The sequence below is a fragment of the Bombina bombina genome, chromosome 3 (genome assembly GCF_027579735.1).
Source record: "Bombina bombina isolate aBomBom1 chromosome 3, aBomBom1.pri, whole genome shotgun sequence".
NCBI lineage: Eukaryota > Metazoa > Chordata > Amphibia > Anura > Bombinatoridae > Bombina > Bombina bombina.
Window position 1 is genome coordinate 862,794,278 of NC_069501.1, and position 24,311 is coordinate 862,818,588.

At 40.5% G+C, this 24,311-nt stretch overlaps 1 protein-coding gene across 1 annotated transcript in view; it reads left to right on the forward strand.

Moving 5' to 3' along the window:
- Window positions 1-24,311, forward strand: part of UGGT2 (UDP-glucose glycoprotein glucosyltransferase 2) — a 991,813-nt gene that overhangs the window by 744,632 nt on the left and 222,870 nt on the right. Inside the window, exon 23 of the mRNA XM_053707835.1 lies at window positions 15,196-15,320. Within this exon, the coding sequence (XP_053563810.1) occupies window positions 15,196-15,320 (125 nt within the window). The remainder of the gene's footprint in view (window positions 1-15,195; window positions 15,321-24,311) is intronic.

Sequence of the window (24,311 nt, forward strand, 5' to 3'; positions counted from 1 at the left end):
AGGGCACTTCTGTCCTTTCCAGATTTTTAATATTAGGTTCCTCCCAGTAAATATGAGTAGATTAATGAATATATTGTTAGGAAGGGGCAGGGTATAATTACATAAAAAAAATATCTGGAACTGATCCAGTTTGAGCTTCATCCCTATTATCTTACTGCCCCAGAAATTAACTTTCTGCCAGAACTGATTTTGGGCAGGCCCAAAAACAATGTACTAAATCTGCATTTTTAAATCCGCATTTTGGGCATTTTTCTTTATCCTGGGTCCATTTCGCTAGTCTAGCTGGAGTAAGATATGCCATGTTTAACATTTTCATATGGGATTCTCTCCGACTGTGCATAATCGTTGCTTTGGAAGCAAGGACTATACTCTGGAGAATTGTTTCTCTATTTGTATTAACCTTTTGTTTCGACCATTTTATCAAAATATCTGAAATATTTTTTTCCCCCAGAAACTTCAAGATAATATCGTAAGTTCGAGAAATGGTTCTCAGCCCCTCCTGGTATTCCCTAATCCTTACTCTCAATTCCTTAGTATCTAATTCTGGGCCCCTGTCTTGCCTCAGCTTTCCTATCCAATGCCTAGCCTGTAAGTAGGCATAAAAGCTAGATGTTGGAATATTATTATGATTGACAAAGTTGGTTCTCTGTAGAGCTGTCTAATAAATTGTTGAAAAACTCCAGTTAGACCGAAACCCTCCAAACAAGTGAACAGGTGGTCCCAGATGATGGAATCAAACGCTTTCTCAACATCTACTGTAAGAATAGCGAGGTCTAGCTTAGAGTGGTGCCCTTTTCTTACTGTTTTATTCCAAAAGTAATTGAGCACCAATTGGACCTTTCGTAAAATTTTTATCGGATTTCTACCTATCATAAAACCTGACTGGTCTGATTGTATAATGTAATCTAAAGGAGGTTTCAATCTATCGGCTATGATGGAAGTAAGGATCTTGTAATCCTGATTCAAAAGAGAGATTGGCCTGTATGATGTGGGGAGTTCTGGGTCCTTACCTTTCTTAGGGATCAACACTATGTTCGAGGCAGCAAAAAGTGGTGACTGAGGTTTGTTTCCCACAAAATATTCATTGAATAAGCTACATAGGTTGGTGGGGACCACAATATCTTGAATTCCTGTCTTAATTTCCATCCTTAACATATGTTTTACTATTAAAAAGAAGTCAATTCTTGAGAAAGAACTATGTACAATAGAGGCACATGTATATTCCTTACGGTCCGGATTTTGTGTTCGCCATATATCTTGTAATGCCAGTTTCTGACAAAACCTTCAAAGAATATCTACTTCCCTAGCTTTCCTAGGGGCGTATCTGACTTTAGATCTATCTAAGATATGAGAGAAGGTCATGTTGAAGTCACCTACCACCACTATATTTTTCCCAATGTGCAAGAATAATTTTAAGCTAATATCTTCCCAAAACTCTTTATCCACTACATTCGGGCCATAAACATTGCAGAAGTAAAAAATGTGGCCATTTACTTCCACCTCAAAAATTTGGTATCTCCCGTTGGGATCGTTAATTGATGAAATTATGTTATAATTCAACTGTTTGCGGAATAAAATAGCAAGACCCCTTTTCTCTTGTTAAGTGTATCCAGTCCACGGATCATCCATTACTTGTGGGATATTCTCCTTCCCAACAGGAAGTTGCAAGAGGATCACCCACAGCAGAGCTGCTATATAGCTCCTCCCCTCACTGCCATATCCAGTCATTCTCTTGCAACTCTCAACTAAGATGGAGGTCATAAGAGGACTGTGGTGTTTTATACTTAGTTTATTTCTTCAATCAAAAGTTTGTTATTTTTAAATGGTACCGGAGTGTACTGTTTATCTCAGGCAGTATTTAGAAGAAGAATCTGCCTGCGTTTTCTATGATCTTAACAGAAGTAACTAAGATCCTTTGCTGTTCTCACATATTCTGAGGAGTGAGGTAACTTCAGAGGGGGAATAGCGTGCAGGTTTTCCTGCAATAAGGTATGTGCAGTTAAAATATTTTTCTAGGGATGGAATTTGCTAGAAAATGCTGCTGATACCGAAGTAATGTAAGTAAAGCCTTAAATGCAGTGATAGCGACTGGTATCAGGCTTATTAATAGAGATACATACTCTTATAAAAGTGTATTTTAAAACGTTTGCTGGCATGTTTAATCGTTTTTTACATATGTTTGGTGATAAAACTTATTGGGGCCTAGTTTTTTTCCACATGGCTGGCTTGAATTTTGCCTAGAAACAGTTCCTGGAGGCTTCCCACTGTTGTAATATGAGTGGGAGGGACCTATTTTGGCGTTTTTTTGCACAGCAAAAATTACAGACACAGACATCCAGCTTCTTCCTGCATGATCCAGGACTTCTCTGTAGGGCTCAAAAGGCTTCAAAGGTCGTATTGAGGGAGGTAAAAAGCCACAGCAGAGCTGTGGCAGTTGTTGTGACTGTTTAAAAAAGGTTTTTGTCATTTGTTATTCCGTTTTTGGTATTAAGGGGTTAATCATCCATTTGCAAGTGGGTGCAATGCTCTGCTAACTTATTACATACACTGTAAAAATTTTGTTAGTGTAACTGCATTTTTTCACTGTTAATTCAAAATTTGGGAAAATTTGTGTTTCTTAAAGGCGCAGTAACGTTTTTTATATTGCTTGTAAACTTGTTTTAAAGTGTTTTCCAAGCTTGCTAGTCTCATTGCTAGTCTGTTTAAACATGTCTGACACAGAGGAACCTACATGTTCATTATGTTTGAAAGCCATGGTGGAGCCCCATAGGAGAATGTGTACTAAATGTATTGATTTCACCTTAAACAGTAAAGATCAGTCTTTATCTATAAAAGAATTATCACCAGAGGGTTCTGTCAAGGAGGAAGTTATGCCGACTAACTCTCCCCACGTGTCAGACCCTTCGCCTCCCGCTTAGGGGACGCACGCTAATATGGCGCCAATTACATCAGGGACGCCCATAGCGATTACCTTGCAGGACATGGCTGCAATCATGAATAATACCCTGTCAGAGGTATTATCTAGATTGCCTGAATTAAGAGGCAAGCGCGATAGCTCTGGGGTTAGGAGAGATACAGAGCGCGCAAATGCTGTTAGAGCCATGTCTGATACTGTGTCACAGTATGCAGAACATGAGGACGGAGAGCTTCAGTCTGTGGGTGACATCTCTGACTCGGGGAAACCTGATTCAGATATTTCTAATTTTAAATTTAAGCTTGAGAACCTCCGTGTATTGCTTGGGGAGGTATTAGCTGCTCTGAATGACTGTAACAAAGTTGCAATTCCAGAGAAATTGTGTAGGCTGGATAGATACTATGCGGTGCCGGTGTGTACTGACGTTTTTCCTATACCTAAAAGGCTTACAGAAATTATTAGCAAGGAGTGGGATAGACCCGGTGTGCCCTTTTCCCCACCTCCTATATTTAGAAAAATGTTTCCAATAGACGCCACTACACAGGACTTATGGCAGACGGTCCCTAAGGTGGAGGGAGCAGTTTCTACTTTAGCAAAGCATACCACTATCCCGGTTGAGGACAGTTGTGCTTTTTCAGATCCAATGGATAAAAAATTGGAGGGTTACCTTAAGAAAATGTTTATTCAACAAGGTTTTATTTTACAGCCCCTTGCATGCATTGCGCCTGTCACTGCTGCGGCGGCATTCTGGTTTGAGGCCCTGGAAGAGGCCATCCAGACAGCTCCATTGAATGAAATTATTGACAAGCTTAGAACGCTTAAGCTAGCTAACTCATTTGTTTCTGATGCCATAGTTCATTTGACTAAACTAACGGCTAAGAATTCCGGATTCGCCATCCAGGCGCGTAGGGTGCTATGGCTTAAATCCTGGTCAGCTGACGTGACTTCAAAGTCTAAATTACTCAACATTCCTTTCAAGGGGCAGACCTTATTCGGGCCTGGCTTGAAGGAAATTATTGCTGACATTACTGGAGGCAAGGGTCATACCCTTCCTCAGGACAGGGCCAAATCAAAGGCCAAACAGTCTAATTTTCGTGCCTTTCGAAAATTCAAGGCAGGAGCAGCATCAACTTCCTCCGCTTCAAAACAAGAGGGAACTGTTGCTCATTCCAGACAGGCCTGGAAACCTAACCAGTCCTGGAACAAGGGCAAGCAGGCCAGGAAGCCTGCTGCTGCCCCCAAGACAGCATGAAGGAACGGCCCCCTATCCGGAAACGGATCTAGTGGGGGGCAGACTTTCTCTCTTCGCCCAGGCGTGGGCAAGAGATGTTCAGGATCCCTGGGAGTTGGAGATCATATCTCAGGGATATCTTCTGGACTTCAAAGCTTCTCCTCCTCAAGGTTATCATCAAACCAGATAAAGAAAGAGGCATTCCTAAGCTGTGTGCAAGACCTCCTAGTAATGGGAGTGATCCATCCAGTTCCGCGGATGGAACAAGGACAGGGATTTTATTCAAATCTGTTTGTGGTTCCCAAGAAAGAGGGAACCTTCAGACCAATCTTGGATCTAAAGATCTTAAACAAATTCCTCAGAGTTCCATCATTCAAAATGGAAACTATTCGGACCATCCTACCCATGATCCAAGAGGGTCAGTACATGACCACGGTGGACTTAAAGGATGCCTACCTTCACATACCGATTCACAAAGATCATCATCGGTTCCTAAGGTTTGCCTTTCTAGACAGGCATTACCAATTTGTAGCTCTTCCCTTCGGGTTGGCCACTGCCCCGAGAATTTTTACAAAGGTTCTGGGCTCACTTCTGGCGGTTCTAAGACCGTGAGGCATAGCGGTGGCTCCGTATCTACACGACATCCTGATACAGGCGTCAAGCTTTCAAATTGCCAAGTCTCATACAGAGATAGTTCTGGCATTTCTGAGGTCGCATGGGTGGAAAGTGAACGTGGAAAAGAGTTCTCTATCACCACTCACAAGAGTCTCCTTCCTAGGGACTCTTATAGATTCTGTAGAGATGAAAATTTACCTGACGGAGTCCAGGTTATCAAAACTTCTAAATGCTTGCCGTGTCCTTCATTCCATTCCACGCCCGTCAGTGGCTCAGTGCATGGAAGTAATCGGCTTAATGGTAGCGGCAATGGACATAGTGCCATTTGCGCGCCTGCATCTCAGACCGCTGCAATTATGCATGCTAAGTCAGTGGAATGGGGATTACTCAGATTTGTCCCCTCTACTAAATCTGGTTCAAGAGACCAGAGATTCTCTTCTCTGGTGGCTTTCTCGGGTCCATCTGTCCAAGGGTATGACCTTTCGCAGGCCAGATTGGACGATTGTAACAACAGATGCCAACCTTCTAGGATGGGGCGCAGTCTGGAACTCCCTGAAGGCTCAGGGATCGTGGACTCAGGAGGAGACACTCCTCCCAATAAATATTCTGGTGTTAAGAGCAATATTCAATGCTCTTCTAGCTTGGCCTCAGTTAGCAACACTGAGGTTCATCAGATTTCAGTCGGACAACATCACGACTGTGGCTTACATCAACCATCAAGGGGGAACCAGGAGTTCCCTAGCGATGTTAGAAGTCTCAAAGATAATTCGCTGGGCAGAGTCTCACTCTTGCCACCTGTCAGCGATCCACATCCCAGGCGTAGAGAACTGGGAGGCGGATTTTCTAAGTCGTCAGACTTTTCATCCGGGGGAGTGGGAACTCCATCCGGAGGTGTTTGCTCAACTGGTCCATCGTTGGGGCAAAACAGAACTGGATCTCATGGCGTCTCGCCAGAACGCCAAGCTTCCTTGTTACGGATCCAAGTCCAGGGACCCGGGAGCAACGCTGATAGATGCTCTAGCAGCTCCTTGGTTCTTCAACCTGGCCTATGTGTTTCCACCGTTTCCTCTGCTCCCTCGACTGATTGCCAAAATCAAACAAGAGAGAGCATTGGTGATTCTGATAGCGCCTGCGTGGCCACGCAGGACCTGGTATGCAGACCTAGTGGATATGTCATCTCTTCCACCATGGACTCTGCCTCTGAGGCAGGACCTTCTAATACAAGGTCCTTTCAATCATCCAAATCTACTTTCTCTGAGACTGACTGCATGGAGATTGAACGCTTGATTCTATCAAGGCGTGGCTTCTCCGAGTCAGTCATTGATACCTTAATACAGGCTCGGAAGCCTGTCACCAGGAAAATCTACCATAAGATATGGCGTAAATATCTTTATTGGTGTGAATCCAAGAGTTACTCATGGAGTAAGGTTAGGATTCCTAGGATATTGTCCTTTCTCCAAGAGGGTTTGGACAAAGGCTTATCAGCTAGTTCTTTAAAAGGACAGATCTCTGCTCTGTCTATTCTTTTGCACAAGCGTCTGGCAGAAGTTCCAGACGTCCAGGCATTTTGTCAGGCTTTGGTTAGGATTAAGCCTGTGTTTAAAACTGTTGCTCCCCCGTGGAGCTTAAACTTGGTTCTTAAAGTTCTTCAGGGAGTTCCGTTTGAACCCCTTCATTCCATTGATATTAAACTTTTATCTTGGAAAGTTCTGTTTTTGATGGCTATTTCCTCGGCTCGAAGAGTCTCTGAGTTATCTGCCTTACATTGTGATTCTCCTTATCTGATTTTTCATTCAGACAAGGTAGTTCTGCGTACCAAACCTGGGTTTTTACCTAAGGTGGTTTCGAACAGGAATATCAATCAAGAGATTGTTGTTCCATCATTGTGTCCTAATCCTTCTTCAAAGAAGGAATGTCTTTTGCATAATCTGGACGTAGTCCGTGCCTTGAAGTTTTACTTACAGGCTACTAAAGATTTTCGTCAAACATCTGCCCTGTTTGTCGTTTACTCTGGACAGAGGAGAGGTCAAAAAGCTTCGGCAACCTCTCTCTCCTTTTGGCTTCGGAGCATAATACGCTTAGCCTATGAGACTGCTGGACAGCAGCCCCCTGAAAGGATTACAGCTCATTCTACTAGAGCTGTGGCTTCCACCTGGGCCTTTAAAAACAGATTTGCAAGGCTGCAACTTGGTCTTCGCTTTACACCTTTTCAAAATTTTACAAATTTGACACTTTTGCTTCTTCAGAGGCTGTTTTTGGGAGAAAGGTTCTACAGGCAGTGGCTCCTTCCGTTAAAGTTCCTGCCTTGTCCCTCCCATCATCCGTGTACTTTAGCTTTGGTATTGGTATCCCACAAGTAATGGATGATCCGTGGACTAGATACACGGCCCTGTCCTTTTAAGGCAGGTCTACATTTTAATTAAATTACAGTCACCACTGCACCCTATGGTTTCTCCTTTATCGTCTTGTTTCGGTCGAATGACTGGATATGGCAGTGAGGGGAGGAGCTATATAGCAGCTCTGCTGTGGGTGATCCTCTTGCAACTTCCTGTTGGGAAGGAGAATATCCCACAAGTAATGGATGATCCGTGGACTGGATATACTACAAGAGAAATAAATTTATCAGGTAAGCATAAATTATATATCATATGAGGTGAACACCACCTCTCCCACGCATTTCTGAGCTTAATGGCCTCCAGAGGCTTGAGATGAGTCTTTTGAATGAATACTATATCTGGGTTTTTTTTTTACTCCTAAATGTCTAATCATTAGTTTCCTTTTTATTGGGGACATAATCCTACCAATATTCCATGAAAATAGTTTTAATTTCACCATCTAGACTACCTCACAAGTATAAAAGGAGAGGAAGAGGCAAAACAATAAAAAAAAATTAATCCTTTAAATCCCTCCTCCTCTCCCCCTCCCCTCCCCCTCCCTTCTCCCTTCCCCCTCCCTTCTCCCTTCCCCCTCCCTTCTCCCCTCCCTTCTCCCCTCCCCTCCCCCCTCCAGGAATGGTTGGAACATACTTCCTAATTTTTAACATAATCAGAGGAAGCAACCTATACAAACTATTCATCTTACAAACAATCAATATAAACAGTGCCCTCATCCCTTATTTGTGGCCCATATTTGTCCACACCGGATATCTAGGCTTTTATTCTATACCTTTACTCTGACAATAAGCCTTTATTTCCTCAACCTTGGTAAAGGTGAGGATTTCACCATCTCTGTCCAAGATTATCTTGGCAGGATACACTAGTCGTGCCCTTAAGTTAGCTTTTATTAATTGAGAACAGAATGGGGCCATTTCTCTGCGTCTAGCATGGGTCTCAAATGAGAAATCCTCAAATAAGAGTACCTTATTAGGCCCTATTATAATGTTGTTATTTTTACGATATAGTCTGAGTATGTGGAACTTATCTTGAAAGTTCAGAAATGTAATGATTTCTACTCGTGACTTGGCTGCTCCCTCTGAGTTCCTTCTAACTGTACCCATTCTGTGGGCTCTTTCTTTCGGTGTCCGTACATTATCTGCATTTGTACCTACTAATTGGGGCAGCTGGATAGATGCAAAGCACCTAGACTTGTCTTCAAGTTCTTCTATTTTAGACTGTAGGAAATGTAATTTGTTGTTGTGACTCATCTTCCCCTTTACTGCCTCGGGCACTACTTCAGGTAGTGCGGCTTGATTTTTGTAGCCTTGTATGTTTTGTCGTCTGTACTTTCGGCTGTTACTGTGCCTGAACGCAGCTTGGCGTCATGACTCTGCTTCTGAGTCAGTCTGCAAAGATGGTACCGGCTACTGCTTTGATATATCCAGGACAAGTCGTGTCTCCACCAGCCAAAGAACAGACGCAGGTTGGGGTAGTTCGATCTTGCCCTTCACTCTAGAGCCAAGTGCTGGCGTTCCATGTTGCTGCTAGCTCCTCCCCTTCTGGAGACCAGGTGTGCTGATATTTATTCTAAGTAAAACAATACACAATATTTATATCTGAAGAACTAAACTAATTGTCTAAAAAGACAATTGTGGGGCAGTAATGGAACAGGTAATAAAATACATGTTTATCATAAAGGTTGGTAACTTAGAATGTGAACAATATTTATTGGACAAAATACATTATACATATTAATACAGTATAAAAACCTTTATCCAAACTGCTGGGAGTGGAAAAGGTTTTGATCTCATTGTAGTTTGGATTTCAGAATATTTGTATTTTCTTCATAAATGGAAAGAGTCCACAGCTGCATTCATTACTTTTGGGAATTCAGAACCTGGCCACCAGGAGGAGGTAAAGACACCCCCGCCAAAGGCTTAAATACTCCTCCCACTTCCCTCATCCCCCAGTCATTCTTTACCTTTCGTCCCAGGAGGGTGGCAGAGAAGTGTCGGAAGTTTTCGATAGTCTCTTATGGAGGATAGTACTCTTCGGCATGGGACTGGAGTTTTAAGTTGTCCTGTCAGCCTCTCAGTGAGAGCATGGGTGAAAGTTAGAGTCCGGGGATGCAGGGAGAGTCTTTCTGCGAAACCATCCCGTATCATATTAACAGCTCCACAAGCAATCAGCATTGATGAATTACGCTGCCTGCTTTTTTCTCTCAAGTCCATGGCAGAAGCAACGCTACTATCTGTCGCACTTGAAGGACTGTGTTCCTGTTCCACGGCGTAGATTCCGTTTAGATCGTTTCATTTTATTTTCATCATGGATGTATTGTAATTTCAACTATTTATCCCAGAGGGGCTACAACCTTTTGGGGATAACCTTAACATAGGGTCTCAGTGAGGCTCCTTTTTGTATCTAGGAATCAGTGGTTAATATCTCCTGAGTGGGATTATTGCACAGGGGGGTTTATAATCATGTTTGTTATGCGATTCTGTCTGCTACTGTGTAGTGTTGTTTTGGCTCATGGCTATTTTGGAACATAACGGCCTATGTCTAGTGACGCAGCCTTTTCGATTGGGCACGACTTTGCATGGACTGCACGGTTTACCTTGTGACTCCATTTCCGCTTTCCTGACCGCGTGGCGACAGAGAAATCCTGGTCCGCTGGTGTCTGGTTCTCTGGAGGTGGCAGTGTCCCAGTTATGGATGATTCTTGGAGATTGATGTCTCTGATTCAGAATCTACTTCTTGTAAAGAATATGAATTGGCCCGGGTGATACATGCCCATCAGTTATGTTCCGAATGTCATTTTAGAGTGCTCTCTTCCTCGGGATCGGGGAATCAGGTGCCCACTGAGCCAAGACAAGTTCCCTACCACCAACTGCTACGCATGCAGGTAACCCAAACGCTACTTATCCTTCCTAGGGAGTGTGGCCTGTTCCCACTGGAGGTTACGACACGGTTCCGCATGGCCATATCTTTGGCGCTGGAACATCTGCACCTCCCGGGAGTGTGCTTATGATATTGTCCGTGTTTCGTTAACCGGGTGTAAAAATGGCATAATCTGTTAGAACTCAGATGTGGTCAGAAAGGGGTAATATGGCATAATACTGTAAGAACTCAGCTGTGTAATCAGGAAGGGGTTAACTCCTCATTCAGGTGTACTGAGATGAAGATAGTCACTTTGGAAAGTAGAGAGATCACATTACCCTTAGTCCTATCCTAAGGATGACCAGCTGGTTAATGATAAAGCTATAACAGATCCTTTTGTGTGACCATGTGCTATTCCCCCTAAGCATGGTGGGTAACAATTCCTGAACAGGACAAAGGGGGGTTGCATATTAGTGACCTCATCATTGGGGGATGGATACAAACTTATATAAGTCCCTACACACAAAATCTCTCTCTTTTCTTTGGGATTGATAACAGCATGTGAGTATCTCTCTGCTAGGAACCTCCATTACATTACAGCACACAATATACATTCACAATAGAATGGCTGTATATTAGTGTGATATTGATGCTGCATCAGTACTGTGTATATATATATATATATATATATATATATATATATATATTTATATATATATATATATATTTATATATATATATATATATATATATATATATATATATATATATATATATATATATATATATGTATGTATATTGATGTTTAATTCAGTGAAGTACATGTATAGTTAATCTGCATTTGTGTAATTATATTTAATCTGCATATTGTAATAATGTTTATTTAGCATCATTGTAATAAAAGGCATGCATTGCTTGAAGCAAGACTTGTAAGTATTTCCTTGCAGGTAGTTTAATTAAGCTAGTGATTGTGTGTTAATATTTTATAGTGGGTATAATAATTAATAAGGGATTATTAAGAGGAACATTAGCATATCACTAAAGGTATAGCAAACAGACACTAAGAAATATGTCTTAGATATCATTCATTTATTTCACCGGGACTCGTCAGCCGGGGGAGCGACTGCCCCTGAGGCCTCAGAGGGTCAACCTTTGGGGCCGGTGTTTCCTTTTCTCCTGGTGGAGGTATGTTGCGCCTTTCGTTATAGACTAGCGCCTTCGTGTTCTCCTAAGGCTCGTTTTTGGTGTTGCTGGAGGATCCTACTCTTAATGGGTCTGGAAATTCTGAGTCTTACTCTGGCTTGCATACATAGACATAAAGGGATAATGTATTCTTCTTATTGTCTTTGTCATTTGTGTATCCTTTTCCAGTTCTGAGCTTGGAAGTCTTGGACCCCTGTAGGGCTGGTCCTGCGGGTCTATCCGTTCTTCCTGGGCGATAACCTACGGGTTGCCTTATCTTTTATTTTCATCCGGTGAGGATTATTTTTATTTGGTCTAAAGCTCATGTTGTGGTGTGATGTTTCCTTCAGGAACTTTGGAATTGATACTCACGATTTTGTGGTCACACTGTTTACAAAAGTCTATCTGACTGTTCTTTATCCCTCCATCATTGGGGGAGACTCTATTTGGCCTTGACAGTGCTGGGGCCCTTGGTTTCAGGCTGGTCCTGACTAAGTACAAATCCTTCTGTCTTTGAGGCCTAGTTCAGACATTTGGTGCCTTTTTATGTCCGGTTGGTCCGGTGAGGGTGCCTAGTGATCACAATATGATTTTTGTTGTTTTCTTGTTTTATTTTACAAGCTTCAACTAGCATCCTGAGAGGACTTGAGGGTCCGTGGTTGTTTAGGGGCATGGGGGATTGGTTCAGTCCTCATTCGCCTTTCAATCTAGTGGACCGGGACTGCATTGAGATCTGCGGCGACATGCTCAGTCGTTAAAGATTTTTGGGGGTTAACTAGAGTGTTCCTTCCCGTTGTGGGTTGGAGGATTGGAGGATTTAGGTCCTGCATACTGCCGTTCTTATGGTTTTGCCTTTCATGGTCTCTTTGGAAGTGTCCTTTTCGGGCATGTTCCTTTTAGAGGTTCTCTTCCTTTGGGTAGAGACTTTCTGGACTTAGTCTGGTTTTTCTGGCGGCTTTGGCTGCTTCATTAGGAAGTGAAGGCCGTGAGGCTCTGTCTTCCTTCGGGAGTTAGTCGTCTCCATATCAGGGGCGATTGGAGGTGTTGTTTCTTTTTCCAAGCTTTTTGCTTAGGGGATGTTTTTCTGCCTGGGTTCGGAATGCTTTGCATTCTTCTCCCTTGGGTGTGGTCCTCTGGGACGTTAATCTGAAAGGATTATAAAGACTAGCCTTTCTTTCTACTCTCTTTCGGGTGACTCTGTTTTCGTTCTGATTTCCCTTAGTATTGCCCTTGGAGCATTTGGACTTTAGAGAAATTGTGTGACTTTGTCACGGCCTAGTACCTTGCTGGGGAGGTGTTGACCTCCAACTAAGGGTGTTCTCTTCCCTTTGGGCTGGGAATTATGAGTGAGTCCTGTACCCGTTCTACGGGTTTCCCGGTTTTCATCCCCTGTGAGGTCTGATTGCTTCAGATGGGGTATCTTGTGTTCCCTGATGGTGTCGTTCATTCTAGGACGATTCTGGGTCCAGGGTTCTTGTCTTGGATCCTTCTTGGATGTCTGGAGACTTATTATCCTGTGGACTGGTTCCGGACAACCCAGTTTTTTCAGTGACCCTATTTTGCGACATAGGGGCTAGCTCATTGGGCTTGCAAGCAGGAAGGCCAGAGTTCACATCCACCTTCGGGTACAGGTTATAAATTTTATGGCTTGACCTATCCATCGGATGGAGTGTGCTCCTCTATGGGGAGTTTTTTTCTCTGTTGGGTCAACAGTGGTGTCTGGATGATTTTTCATTCAGGCCGTGTTTGTGATCATACTAAGGCTTCATGTCTTGTGGACATGTACGCTCTTCTTATCTGTGCCCTTCCCTTTTGAAGGGATAGTTTGTCTTCCTTATGAGTTGGGGTTTCCTCTCTCTGGAGGGCTTTTGTCCTGCCTTGTGTGTAGGAGGTCGGATCAGGTGGCTTATTTCTGTAAGGTGCAGCATCTTCTGCTCTGTGTACTCTGTTCCACCTGTTGGAACTTGATCTCTCTATGTAGAGACTGTCTAAGAGAGCTGTGACAGGTCTTCCTATAGATCTATTGTTCTTTTCTCTGTTCCAGGTCCCAGGGGGTTCTCCTTGGGAGTGCCTTATTTTGGAGGAGCGGATTGGGTTGGCACCCGAGCTCTGTTTTCTTTCCATTCCCTGGGGGCTTGTGGTTGGGGTCTTTCTGTCCCCCCTGTCTATCGGACATGTCTGTCGCTTGGGCTGGTCCGGTGTTGGAGCAGGATCTGTGATCTGTTGCTCTCCTAAATTTCTTCTTCGGAGCATTCAAGATGCGGAAAGCTTTGAGGTTTCTCCTTTCTCCATGTTCAAGATTTGTGGGAAAGACTGGCGGCTCTTAGATATCCTGCGATGTTATCCGCTGGTTAGTGGATACTTAGCAATCTGAAGAATCCTATCTTCAGCTGCTTTCTGCTTGCCCTGCGAGTATTTAGGTTTCAGAGTAATTTTTAGATGACTGCAGTGTGCAGTGTTTTTGCTTCCGGTGTTGTTCGTCAGACCTATCTGAGCTTGCTGCACGAGGTTTCGTTTCTGAATATTTCGGTATTCTGAGCTACCTTTTTGCGACTTGGAGGACCTTTGTCTTCAGTTACTTTTTAGAGTGCGATTGCTCTGTTTTAGGGGAAGATCCTCTCTGTTTCAGATCCCTGGCCTTATCCCGTGGCTTCTGTTTCTGGGGTCTGGGCGTTGCCTCCCCTTGTTTCTATGAGACTGGTTAGGTCTCTGTTAGCCTGACCCGGTCTCAGGTTTTTTTTGCTCTGTGTTTGTGCCCTTTTTGGGGGTTTTTCTGGAGTTCCTTATGCTAGCTGGAAGCTAGCTCAGCATGCTAATGCACTGTGGCTACGCTGCACTGTAGCAACCCGGCGAGGTCTACTCAGCCTTTCCTCCTTTCGAGGTTGATAAAATGAGCAGCACCTTGAGTCCCTTAAGGGGGATTAGCCGCGCTTTACAAGTACAATCATGTTTTCTTCGTGCCTTTTCTTCCTTGTGGAAGAATACAGTAGTTTGTTCCCTTTCTTTAGTAAGGGGTGTGTTGTTTGGAAACCGACTGCTGGGCGACGTTGTCTCTTGGAGGCTGTTGCCTCAGTTGAGTCTAGTTCCTGCGGTCTCTAGCAACGCTGTGGACTATCTGCGGGTAAGTGTCCTTGGGCCTTTTTCCTTTTTTTCAAAGTTGTTCTCGGCTTCGGACGAAGCGGGATCTTGTTGGGTAGGGGGTTTCAGGCCTGGTGCCCTCAGAATGGGCCGCATCTTGTACCCTCCCGTTTTTGCATTCAGTGTCCTCTATAGCCTGGGTATTGTTTTCCTAAAAGTAATGAATGCAGCTGTGGACTCTGTGGGCGTCTGTTGTTTTGTTTTTCTGGCACCTTTTCACCCTGATATTTAATCTACTGTTCCGTGTTCCTCGGCAGAATGACTGGGTGATGAGGGAAGTGGGAGGAGTATTTAAGCCTTTGGCTGGAGTGTCTTTGCCTCCTCCTGGTGGCCAGGTTCTGAATTCCCAAAAGTAATGAATGCAGCTGTGGACTGAAATTATCAGGTAAGGATAATTTAAGTTATTAGAATCTGTTAAAATAGGAGAGCATGAGGGACCAAGTGTAAACAACAATTTCTTATGTCAATTGTGCGGTATTTACATATTATAGTACAGCTTATACATGCAACGTATTATTTTGACATATTACCATGAGAAAGATGGTACAGTACTGTAATCAGAAAGACAATGGTTGTTTTAAATAAATATAGACTATAATTTGCTTTTTAGAACACAAAAACCAAACCAAAGACACAGGCAGAGCCTATTGTGACTTACTGGTGGGGAACATTTTTAATTTTATTTAAAACCAAACGATTTTGGATTTCCAGAATTGGGGATACGTACCTGTAATAATATTTAATGGATATTTAGTTATAAAGAGGTAGCTTTATTAAATATTTTTTAAAACATGTAATATACTTTTGCATTGAACTGTAATGAAATGGTATACAATTATTCTAAATGTATTTTTCTGTTTTAGCTGTTGAATTCTATTGAATCAAGTGAATTTCACGACGAAGACTTTCATTTACTGGAAAAGGTTACATACTCTACCTCTGCTGAAAAGATAAAAAACCTAGTGAAAAAAATGCCACCTTTAAAGAGGTAATTATTTTTAACAACTATCTCCAACGATATTGCAAAAATATTTATTTTATAAATATAATCCATCACTAGTTATTTGCTCTAAAAATATGGCTAATAAGGAAATGCACTTTTTTCAGGGAAGCTTCAAATAGTGTTATATAAATTGGTTTATTGTAGCATACCTTTTAAACCTTTTTATCAATCCATCAGTATAGTTCTAATTCAAGTGTGAAGAAATTGATTTATGGGTAGATTCGTTTTTACCACAGACCATTTGATCTTTTCTTTGAAGAACTCTATCTAAATAAGAATGTTTTAATTAATTTTTATAAAAGGTTTTACATAGAAACAAACACTTTACAAGCTTAATTAAAAGTAAACATTAAACACTGGCTACCAAAGATATATACCTTTAAAGAACATAGCAGCAATAATAATCCTCCATGATCTTGACCAACTCCCTTATGCAATCATAAAAAATACACAAAAAAGATAACAAAAAGATTTAGTTCAGGCCTGGTCTAGATCTCATAATTTTTACCCTGAAAAGGGAGCTTTTTCTCCCTCAGAATTAGAAGTCTAAGGGAAAAAACTAAATAAATAGTTTTCGTTCCTTTTGTCAATCTAGAAACCAAAAATCCTCCTGTTCACAGAAGCAGGAGTTTTCCAGATCCACTTGGAAGTCGATTCTCAGTTAGAACAAGGCTAAAGAATCTAAAAAGCCTTCTTCCTCTACCAAGTAAGCATAAAGGTTGGGCCCTGATCCAGATACTCTTCTGGTAGGGGGGCAGATTACACCTTTTTCGAAAAGGCCTGGTCACAGTCTTTTAAAGATCCATGGGTTCTTAGTCTCCCAGGGATAGAGAATATGCTTTAATTGAAGGCCTCCCAAAATAATCTTTCTTCTTTCTCATTTTCCAAAGGACCCTGCATAGGCAAAAGCCTCCATTCAACCAGTTTTGGATATGGAACTTATGGTAATGATAGTTCAGTACCTGTTTTGGAGAAAGGCCTAGGTTTATATTCCAACCTATTTTGTTTATAGTTCCCAAAAATGAGGGAACATACAGACCTACTCTAGATTTAAAAACTTTTAACAGGCTTCTCACTGTTCCTACTTTCAAGTAAAAACAATTTGGACTATTCTACGTCTTTCAGCAAGGGCAATATATTTCCACTATAGATTTGAAGACTGCTTACCTGCATATTCCTATCCACAAAGACTGTCACCAGTTCCTAAGATTTCAATTTTTTGCTCTTCCATTTGGTATATCTACTGCTTCCAGAATTTTTACAAAGTTCTGGGAGTACTCTTGTCTGTAACCTGGACAAAATCATGGTACAAACCCCATCTTTACCTTTAGCAGAATATTATACCAACAGATTCTTGTTGTTTCTCCGCAAACATGGTCGGAGAATCAATATTCCAAAGAGTTGTCTTGCTCCTCAAACCAGGGTCTCTTTTCTAGGCGTCATTATAAACTCAGTTTCAATGTGACTTTCTTAAACAGCTCAAGGGAGATCAAAGTTACAGACCATTTGTGCAAGACGTCAGTCAATTTCTATCCCTACTGCAGCTTTTAGCATTAAGTATTAGGTCTGATAATAGTAGCATCAAATGCCCTTTAATTTGCTCGGTTTCACATGAGACCTCTTCAACTTTGCATGCTATGTCAATAGTGCAAGGACTTTACTCGGCTCTCTCAAATAATCCTTTTATATTTCAGAGCAAGACATTCCGCATTCTGTCGGATAAATCACCAGTCCTTTTCTCTTTTGGCATCCTTTGTCCATCCAACCTGGACTATAATCACGACAGACGCAAGTCTCTCAGGTTGGGGTGCAGTTTGAGGGTCCATAAAGGCACAAGGAGTTTGGTCTCCTTAGGATGTGAGATTACAAATAAATATCATGAAGCTCTGTGCACTTTAGAGCTGACCTTTCCTGAAAAGAGTGATTTATTAGCATTTTTAATCCAACAATTTCACTGCAGTGGCTTATATCAATAATCAGGGGGGACTCAAAATGCACTAGTGATGAAGGAGGTTTCTTGAATATTGAATTGGGCAGAGAACAATCTGGGAAGCAGATCATCTCAGTCATCAATCCCTTCATCCATGAGATGGCCTTTACATCTAGATGTCTTCAATCAGATTCTATAACAATGGGGTCTTCCAGAAATAGACCTGGTAATTTCTCATTTAAACAACAAGCTTTCTAGATATATTGCTAGATCCAGTGATCCACATTTTTTTTTGCTTACATCTTTCCACAAATTGTTCAGTTGCCAAGAGTGAAAGCTTGGATCAAACAGGAGCTCTCATCAGTAATTCTGATTGCTCCAGCTTGACCACACAGAACTTGGTTTGATGATCTGGTATAGATGTCCAGCTTTCCTCTATGGTCTTTTCTACTTCATCATGACCTACTGTCTTAAAGTACCTTCTGTCAACAAGATCTCAAATCTCTCAACTTGAAGGCTTGGAGATTGAACTCCTAATTTTAAAACAGAGGCTTTTCTGATGCTGTTGTAGCAACCTTTAATGTAGGCTCAAAAGCCTGTTACTAGAAAAATCTATCACAAGATTTTAAAAGTTTATATTTTCTGGGAGAAGAAAGGTTTTAGATAGCATTCTTTTAAAATTATAACAATTCTTCCATTTCTGCAGGACAGTTTAGATAAGGGTTTATGTGCTAGTTCTTTATAGGAACAATTTGTGGCTCTTTTGGTGCTATACCATAAGAAAATTTCTATATTTCCTGATATTCAGTGCTTTGTTCAATCTTTAGTCAGGTTAAACCAGTGATTTCATCTATTTCTCCTCCTTATCTAGTTCTAAGTGTTTTGACAATTTATACATTTAAACCTATGCATAATTTGGACATTCTACTTGTCTTGGAAGGTATTGTTTCTCTTAGCAATATATTCTGCCAGAGGAGTTTTCGAATTGTTTCTTCTTTTTTGCGAGTCCAATTATCTTATTTGTTTTAAAATAAAAATGGTTAGTAGTCAGCATCAGGAGAGCAAAGCACACAAACTCACTATAAAAAATGACCACCTAACAGGGTCGTACAGAAGAACAAATAAATTGTGGGGACATAGGAGCGCCACCCAAAGGGGCTTAAGTGTGCTGGTGGAAAAGTTGGGCCCAAAGAGATTATCAATATGGGTGTATAATGGCCAAACAACAATACATAGTACTGTATTACTAAAGAGCATAGAAATAACACATAGTACTGTATTAATAAGGAGCGTAGGAATAGGGTGAAAAATACAGACGATAAGGAATATAAAAAAACGTATGTTATATATAAAAATGGTTTTAATCCAAGGAATATATGGAACAAGATTGCCAGAACTCTGTGGCAATCTAGCAGAGTTATTCACAATCTAGAGTAAAATGTTTAAAAAACAACGGTGAAAAACATATGTCATATTTAAGATAAAAGCATTATATACCTTCTAGAATGTGACTGTAGTTTACAGTATGTGGGCCAGACATGCAGACAACTTAGAGATCGTATTAGGGAACATTTCCTAAAGATAGAGGGGAATAAAGACGATACCCCACTATACAAGCACTTTAAGGAGAAGCATAATGGGGACACTAAAGCCCTAAAATTTATGGGACTGTGTAAGGTACATAAAGATTGGAGAGGAGGTGAATTTAAAAAGAAACTTCTCCTAACGGAGTGCAAATGGATATTTGAGTTGGATTGCATTCATCCAAAGGGTTTAAATACGGACTTCGAAGTCACACACCTCTTATAACCACTGTGTTCTTTACAATATAGTCATTATCCTTTTTTAGGGTGATCCATCCTTTTCTCCCCTTAATTTCATGCCAACAAATGTTCCCTCTCCTACCATATTCCCTCTGGGTAAGCAGATATGTGTATTCACACTAATTGTTAGCACCCTAGATTTGTTAGGTTAGTTTTTTGGGGTCTTTAGGAGCTTTTTGTCTACAATTGGGAGTTCAAATGCCCACTAAAAACTATAGTATAGTATGATCACACCGTAGCAGACACGTTTGTAAATTCCACAGCTCCTCTCTTCTGTTGGTTTTACAGATCAGATAGGAGTTCAGGACAAGTTCTCATACCTCAGAATATTATTTTCTATTTTCCATATTCATCCGTTTTGTGACATGTTGTCACATATAGTTCATATAGTGGGTTTGCCTTTAACCGTAGCCGCTTATTAGTTGAATTTAGATGGACCCCCAATTTAGTGTGGGAACCTCTCTTCTTCTAGTTTTCACAGTATTTGATGTGTAATTCATATTTTCAGTGAAATTATCTGATGTATATTTCATATTTTAAGTATAGTCTTCAAGTATCTTACCTGGAACTCAGACTCTTCTTTTATATATACAGTGGATATAAAAAGTCTACACACCCCTGTTAAAATGGCAGGTTTCTGTGATGTAAAAAAATGAGGCAAAGATAAATCATTTCAGAACTTTTTCCACCTTTAATGTGACCTATAAACTATGCAACTCAATTGAAAAACAAACTGAAATCTTTTAGGTGAAGGGAAGTAAAAATAAAAAAATAAAATATGGTAGCATAAGTGTGCACACCCTTAAACTAATACTTTGTTGGATCACATTTTGATTTTATTACAGCACTCAGTCTTTTTGGGTATGAGTCTGTCAGCATGGCACATCTTGACTTGGCAAGATTTGCCCACTCTTCTTTGCAAAAACACTCCAAATCTGTCAGATTGCGAGGGCATCTCCTGTGCACAGCCCTCTTCAGATCACCCTACAGATTTTCGATTGGATTTAGGTCTGGGCTCTGGCTGAGCCATTCCAAAACTTTAATCTTTTTCTGGTGAAGCCATTCCTTTGTTGATTTGGATGTATGCTTTGGGTCGTTGTCATGCTAAAAGATGAAGTTCCTCTTCATGTTCAGCTTTCTAGCAGAAGCCTGAAGGTTTTGTGCCAATATTGACTGGTATTTGGAACAGTTCATAATGCCCTTTACCTTGAATAAGGCCCCAGTTCCAGCTGAAGAAAAACAGCCCCAAAGCATGATGCTACCACCACCATGCTTCACTGTGGGTATGGTGTTCTTTTGGTGATATGCAGTGTTGTTTTTGCATCAAACATATCGTATGGAATTATTGCCAAAAAGTTCAACCTTGGTTTCATCAGACCATAACACCTTTTCTCACATGCTTTTGGGATTCTTCAGATGTGTTTTTGCTAAATTTAGCTGGGCTTGGATGTTTTTCTTCGTAAGAAAAGGCTTCCCTCTTGCCGTCTACCCCAAAGCCCAAACATATGAAGAATACGGGAGATTGTTGTCAGATATTCCTGCAGCTCCTTTAATGTTGCTGTAGGCCTCTTGGTAGCCTCCCAGACCAGTTTTCTTCTCGTCTTTTCATCAATTTTGGAGGGACATCCAGTTCTTGGTAATGTCATTTTTGTGCCATATGTTCTCCACTTGATGATGACTGTCTTCACTGTGTTCCATGGTATAGCTAATGCCTTTAAATTCTTTTGTACCCTTCTCCTGACTGATACCTTTTAACAATGAGATCCCTTTGATCCTTTTGAAGCTCTCTGCGGACCATGGCTTTTGTGTAGGACACGACTAAGAAAATGTCAGGAAAGACCTACTAGAACAGCTGAACTTTATTCAGGGTTAATCAGAGGCACTTTAAATTATGGCAGGTGTGTGATGGCTCTTATTTAACATGGTTTTGAATGTGATTGCTTAATTCTGAACACGGCTACATCCCCAATTATAAGAGGGTGTGCACACTTATGCAACCACATTATTTTATTTGTTTTTGTTTACTTCCCTCCACCTTAAAGGGACACTGTACCCAAAAAAAATATTTTGTGATTCAGATTGAGTATGTAATTTTAAGCAAATTTCTAATTTACTCCTATTATCAAATTTTCTTCATTCTCTTGGTATCTTTATTTGAAATGCAAGAATGTAAGTTTAGATGCCGGCCCATTTTTGGTGAACAACCTGGGTTGTCCTTGATGATTGGTGGATAAATTCATCCACCAATAATAAAGTGCTGTCCAGAGTACTGAAACCAAAAAAAAAAGCTTTGATGCCTTCTTTTTCAAATAATGATAGCAAGAGAACGAAGAAAAATTGATAATAGGAGTAAATTAGCAAGTTGCTTAAAATTGCATGCTCTTTCTGAATTACAAAAGAAAAAAATTGGGTTCAGTGTCCCTTTAATCTTTTGAGTGCTAAGCACTTTCCCACCTGGGTGCCAAGATTTTTTAAGGTTTTTTTTTTTTCTTTCTATTTTTTGAACAAATTTTTTTTTTACTTTTTTTTTCTTTTTTCAGACCCCCAAGAGTTACACTGTACACTGAAAGGTTAGGCGATTACCTTTCCAATGGTGGGTCTTGGTGGCCTGTAGCTGCTTAGATGCCTGAGATACAGGATTCTAAGCAGCATGCCCCCTGCTCCTATACTTAACATTGTTAATTATAAATAAAGTTGCGCAGTGACATCATCACGCAAAACGGGAAGCCCTGGCGATGCCTGTCACTATACAGGCATGATCGCCGGGGTAGGAGCGGGTGGGAGCCCCCAGATCTCCCTCAAGCTGGGAGAGTGCTAGTGACGGCTCTGAGCCGTCATTAGCACCAGAGTGGGAAACTCTGTGACGGCTCAGAGCCGTCATTAGCAGTCAAAGGGTTAAAGATTTCAGTTTGTTTTTCAATTGAGTTGTGTAGTTTATAGGTCACATTAAAGGTGGAAAAAGTTCTGAAATGATTTATCATTGTCTACATTTTTTACATCACAGAAACCTGCCATTTTAACAGGGGTGTGTAGACTTTATATCCACTGTATATATATATATATATATATATATATATATATATATATATATATATATATATATATAATTGTGCCAGATTGGAGTGAGATTGCCCCTTTCTATTGAGGATACAGGGTTCCATGCTTAAATTGTATTTCTGTTGTTTTGTTATACACATGTTTCACAGTATGTATAGGTGGCTTTCTATCATTGATTGCCATTGGTCACTATGAAGGGTGTGTTATGTATCTTTGGCCGTGATTGGTCAAACACTAGAGGAGGGTAATTTGGAGCCTATTTAAGGGCTGTTTTTTCACATTGTTAACTGGTCAGAGGAAGGGACTGTTGCTGTCCCGAAACGTCACTATTTTGCATTAAACTTTTGTCACAGTTGGAACAAGTTCAGTGAGTGCTTCTTTGCTACATTTTTTTTATATATATATATATATATATATAGATCATCAAAAGTAATATGACCTTTATTTTTGTATTAAAACGATACAAATAATGGAAATCACTGCAGCTTAGCAGAGTGAGCGCAGCACTGGGCTTACGCGTTTTGGCGGTTAAGCCGTAGTCATAGCCTATAGTGCTGTGTTTGCTACTGCTATTTAAAAGAAGATACAATAATCCTATTGGCTCATAGTTAATTGGTAATTAAAAACACAATTGCGCTACTCAATGCTTAATGTCAGCTAGAATATATGTATATGAACACAATTTGATATATAACATAGTTGGCTGTTTGGGTACCCTGATTATTAAACCATGCCAATAAATCCATAGGTGAATGTTTCTTTGCATTAGCAATATTTACATAAGGAAATAGTTACATTAGTTTATGCTAAACATTTAACAACCCATATTTTGGCACAATGATAAACAGGCTCAAGATACAGACTGCAGCACATAAATTAGGACTCACAGTGCGTAATGTGTAATGTATTCTACTTGCTGTCATTTTCTATAGTATTTTCTGACATGACTCTATATCATTCCGTGTACTTGCTGTATACTAATTAAGAGTTGCCTTCCTCAAAGGGTAAGTCGACTATACTGCAGAAGAACTAAATGACATGTGTTACACCCTTAGACCTATAGGAAAATCTTATACTGACATTTGTAGAATTTGACAAGTATGTAAATTGTCACATATACCATAAGTGAAATTGTTCTTGATTCCCCTAACCCTATGTGGGGGTAAATGACACACTACTAAGCCATACAAGAATTTGCCTGGTCCTTATATGTCAAATTGGGTACAATATATTAAAGGGACAGTCTACACCAGAATTGTTATTGTTTTAAAAGATAGATAATCCCTTTTTTACCCATTCCTCAGTTTTGCATAATCAACACAGTTATATTTTCCTTTATTTCAGTTCTTTTGACAGACTTGCAGTTTAGCCAATCAGTGATGGCTCCCAGGTAACTTCACGTGCATGAGCACAGTGTTGTCTATATGAAAAACGTGAACTAACACCCTCTAGTTGTGAAAAACCTGTTAAAATGCATTCTTAAGAGACGGCCTTCAAGGTCTAAGAAATTAGCATATGAACTTCCTAGGTTTAGCTTTCAACTAAGAATACCAAGAGAACAAAGAAAAATTAGTGATAAAAGTAAATTGGAAAATTGTTTAAAATTACATGCCCTATCTGAATCATGAAAGTTTTTTTTTGGACTAGACTGTCCCTTTAATTGTGAACCTCCAATTTGTTGTATAGAATGTAACAGCTGGGACATAAACTTAGTAAAGTGTAAATGTTAATCCATTGAATTTACTACATTTAATAAGGAGTGATGTCATGTGTACCAGATTATGTGTAATTGGCTAGCCTGATATCAGACTTCTGTATATAAGTGACTGGTCACACTACTGCCTTCTGTATCTGTGTTTGTTAGTTATTAGGTGACTGGACTAGTTAATTTGATACTGTTGCCCACAAAATAGTGTTTGAATGCAAAATATATAACATTTCTTTGCACTTATTGAATTTATTCCCAATAGTTGATTAGGTCAAATCTGGAGTTTAATCCTTTCGGGAACTCTGGTGTCTAATTTGAAAATCCAAACGATTTCTCTTTTTGCTAAAAGTTGCTCGAGGTCACCACCACGATTAAGGCAATACCACTTTTTCGATGGCACACCACCTAAAAGTATTTAGTGTGCTTTTGTGTTTTTGAGCAAAATGTTGCACAAGCGG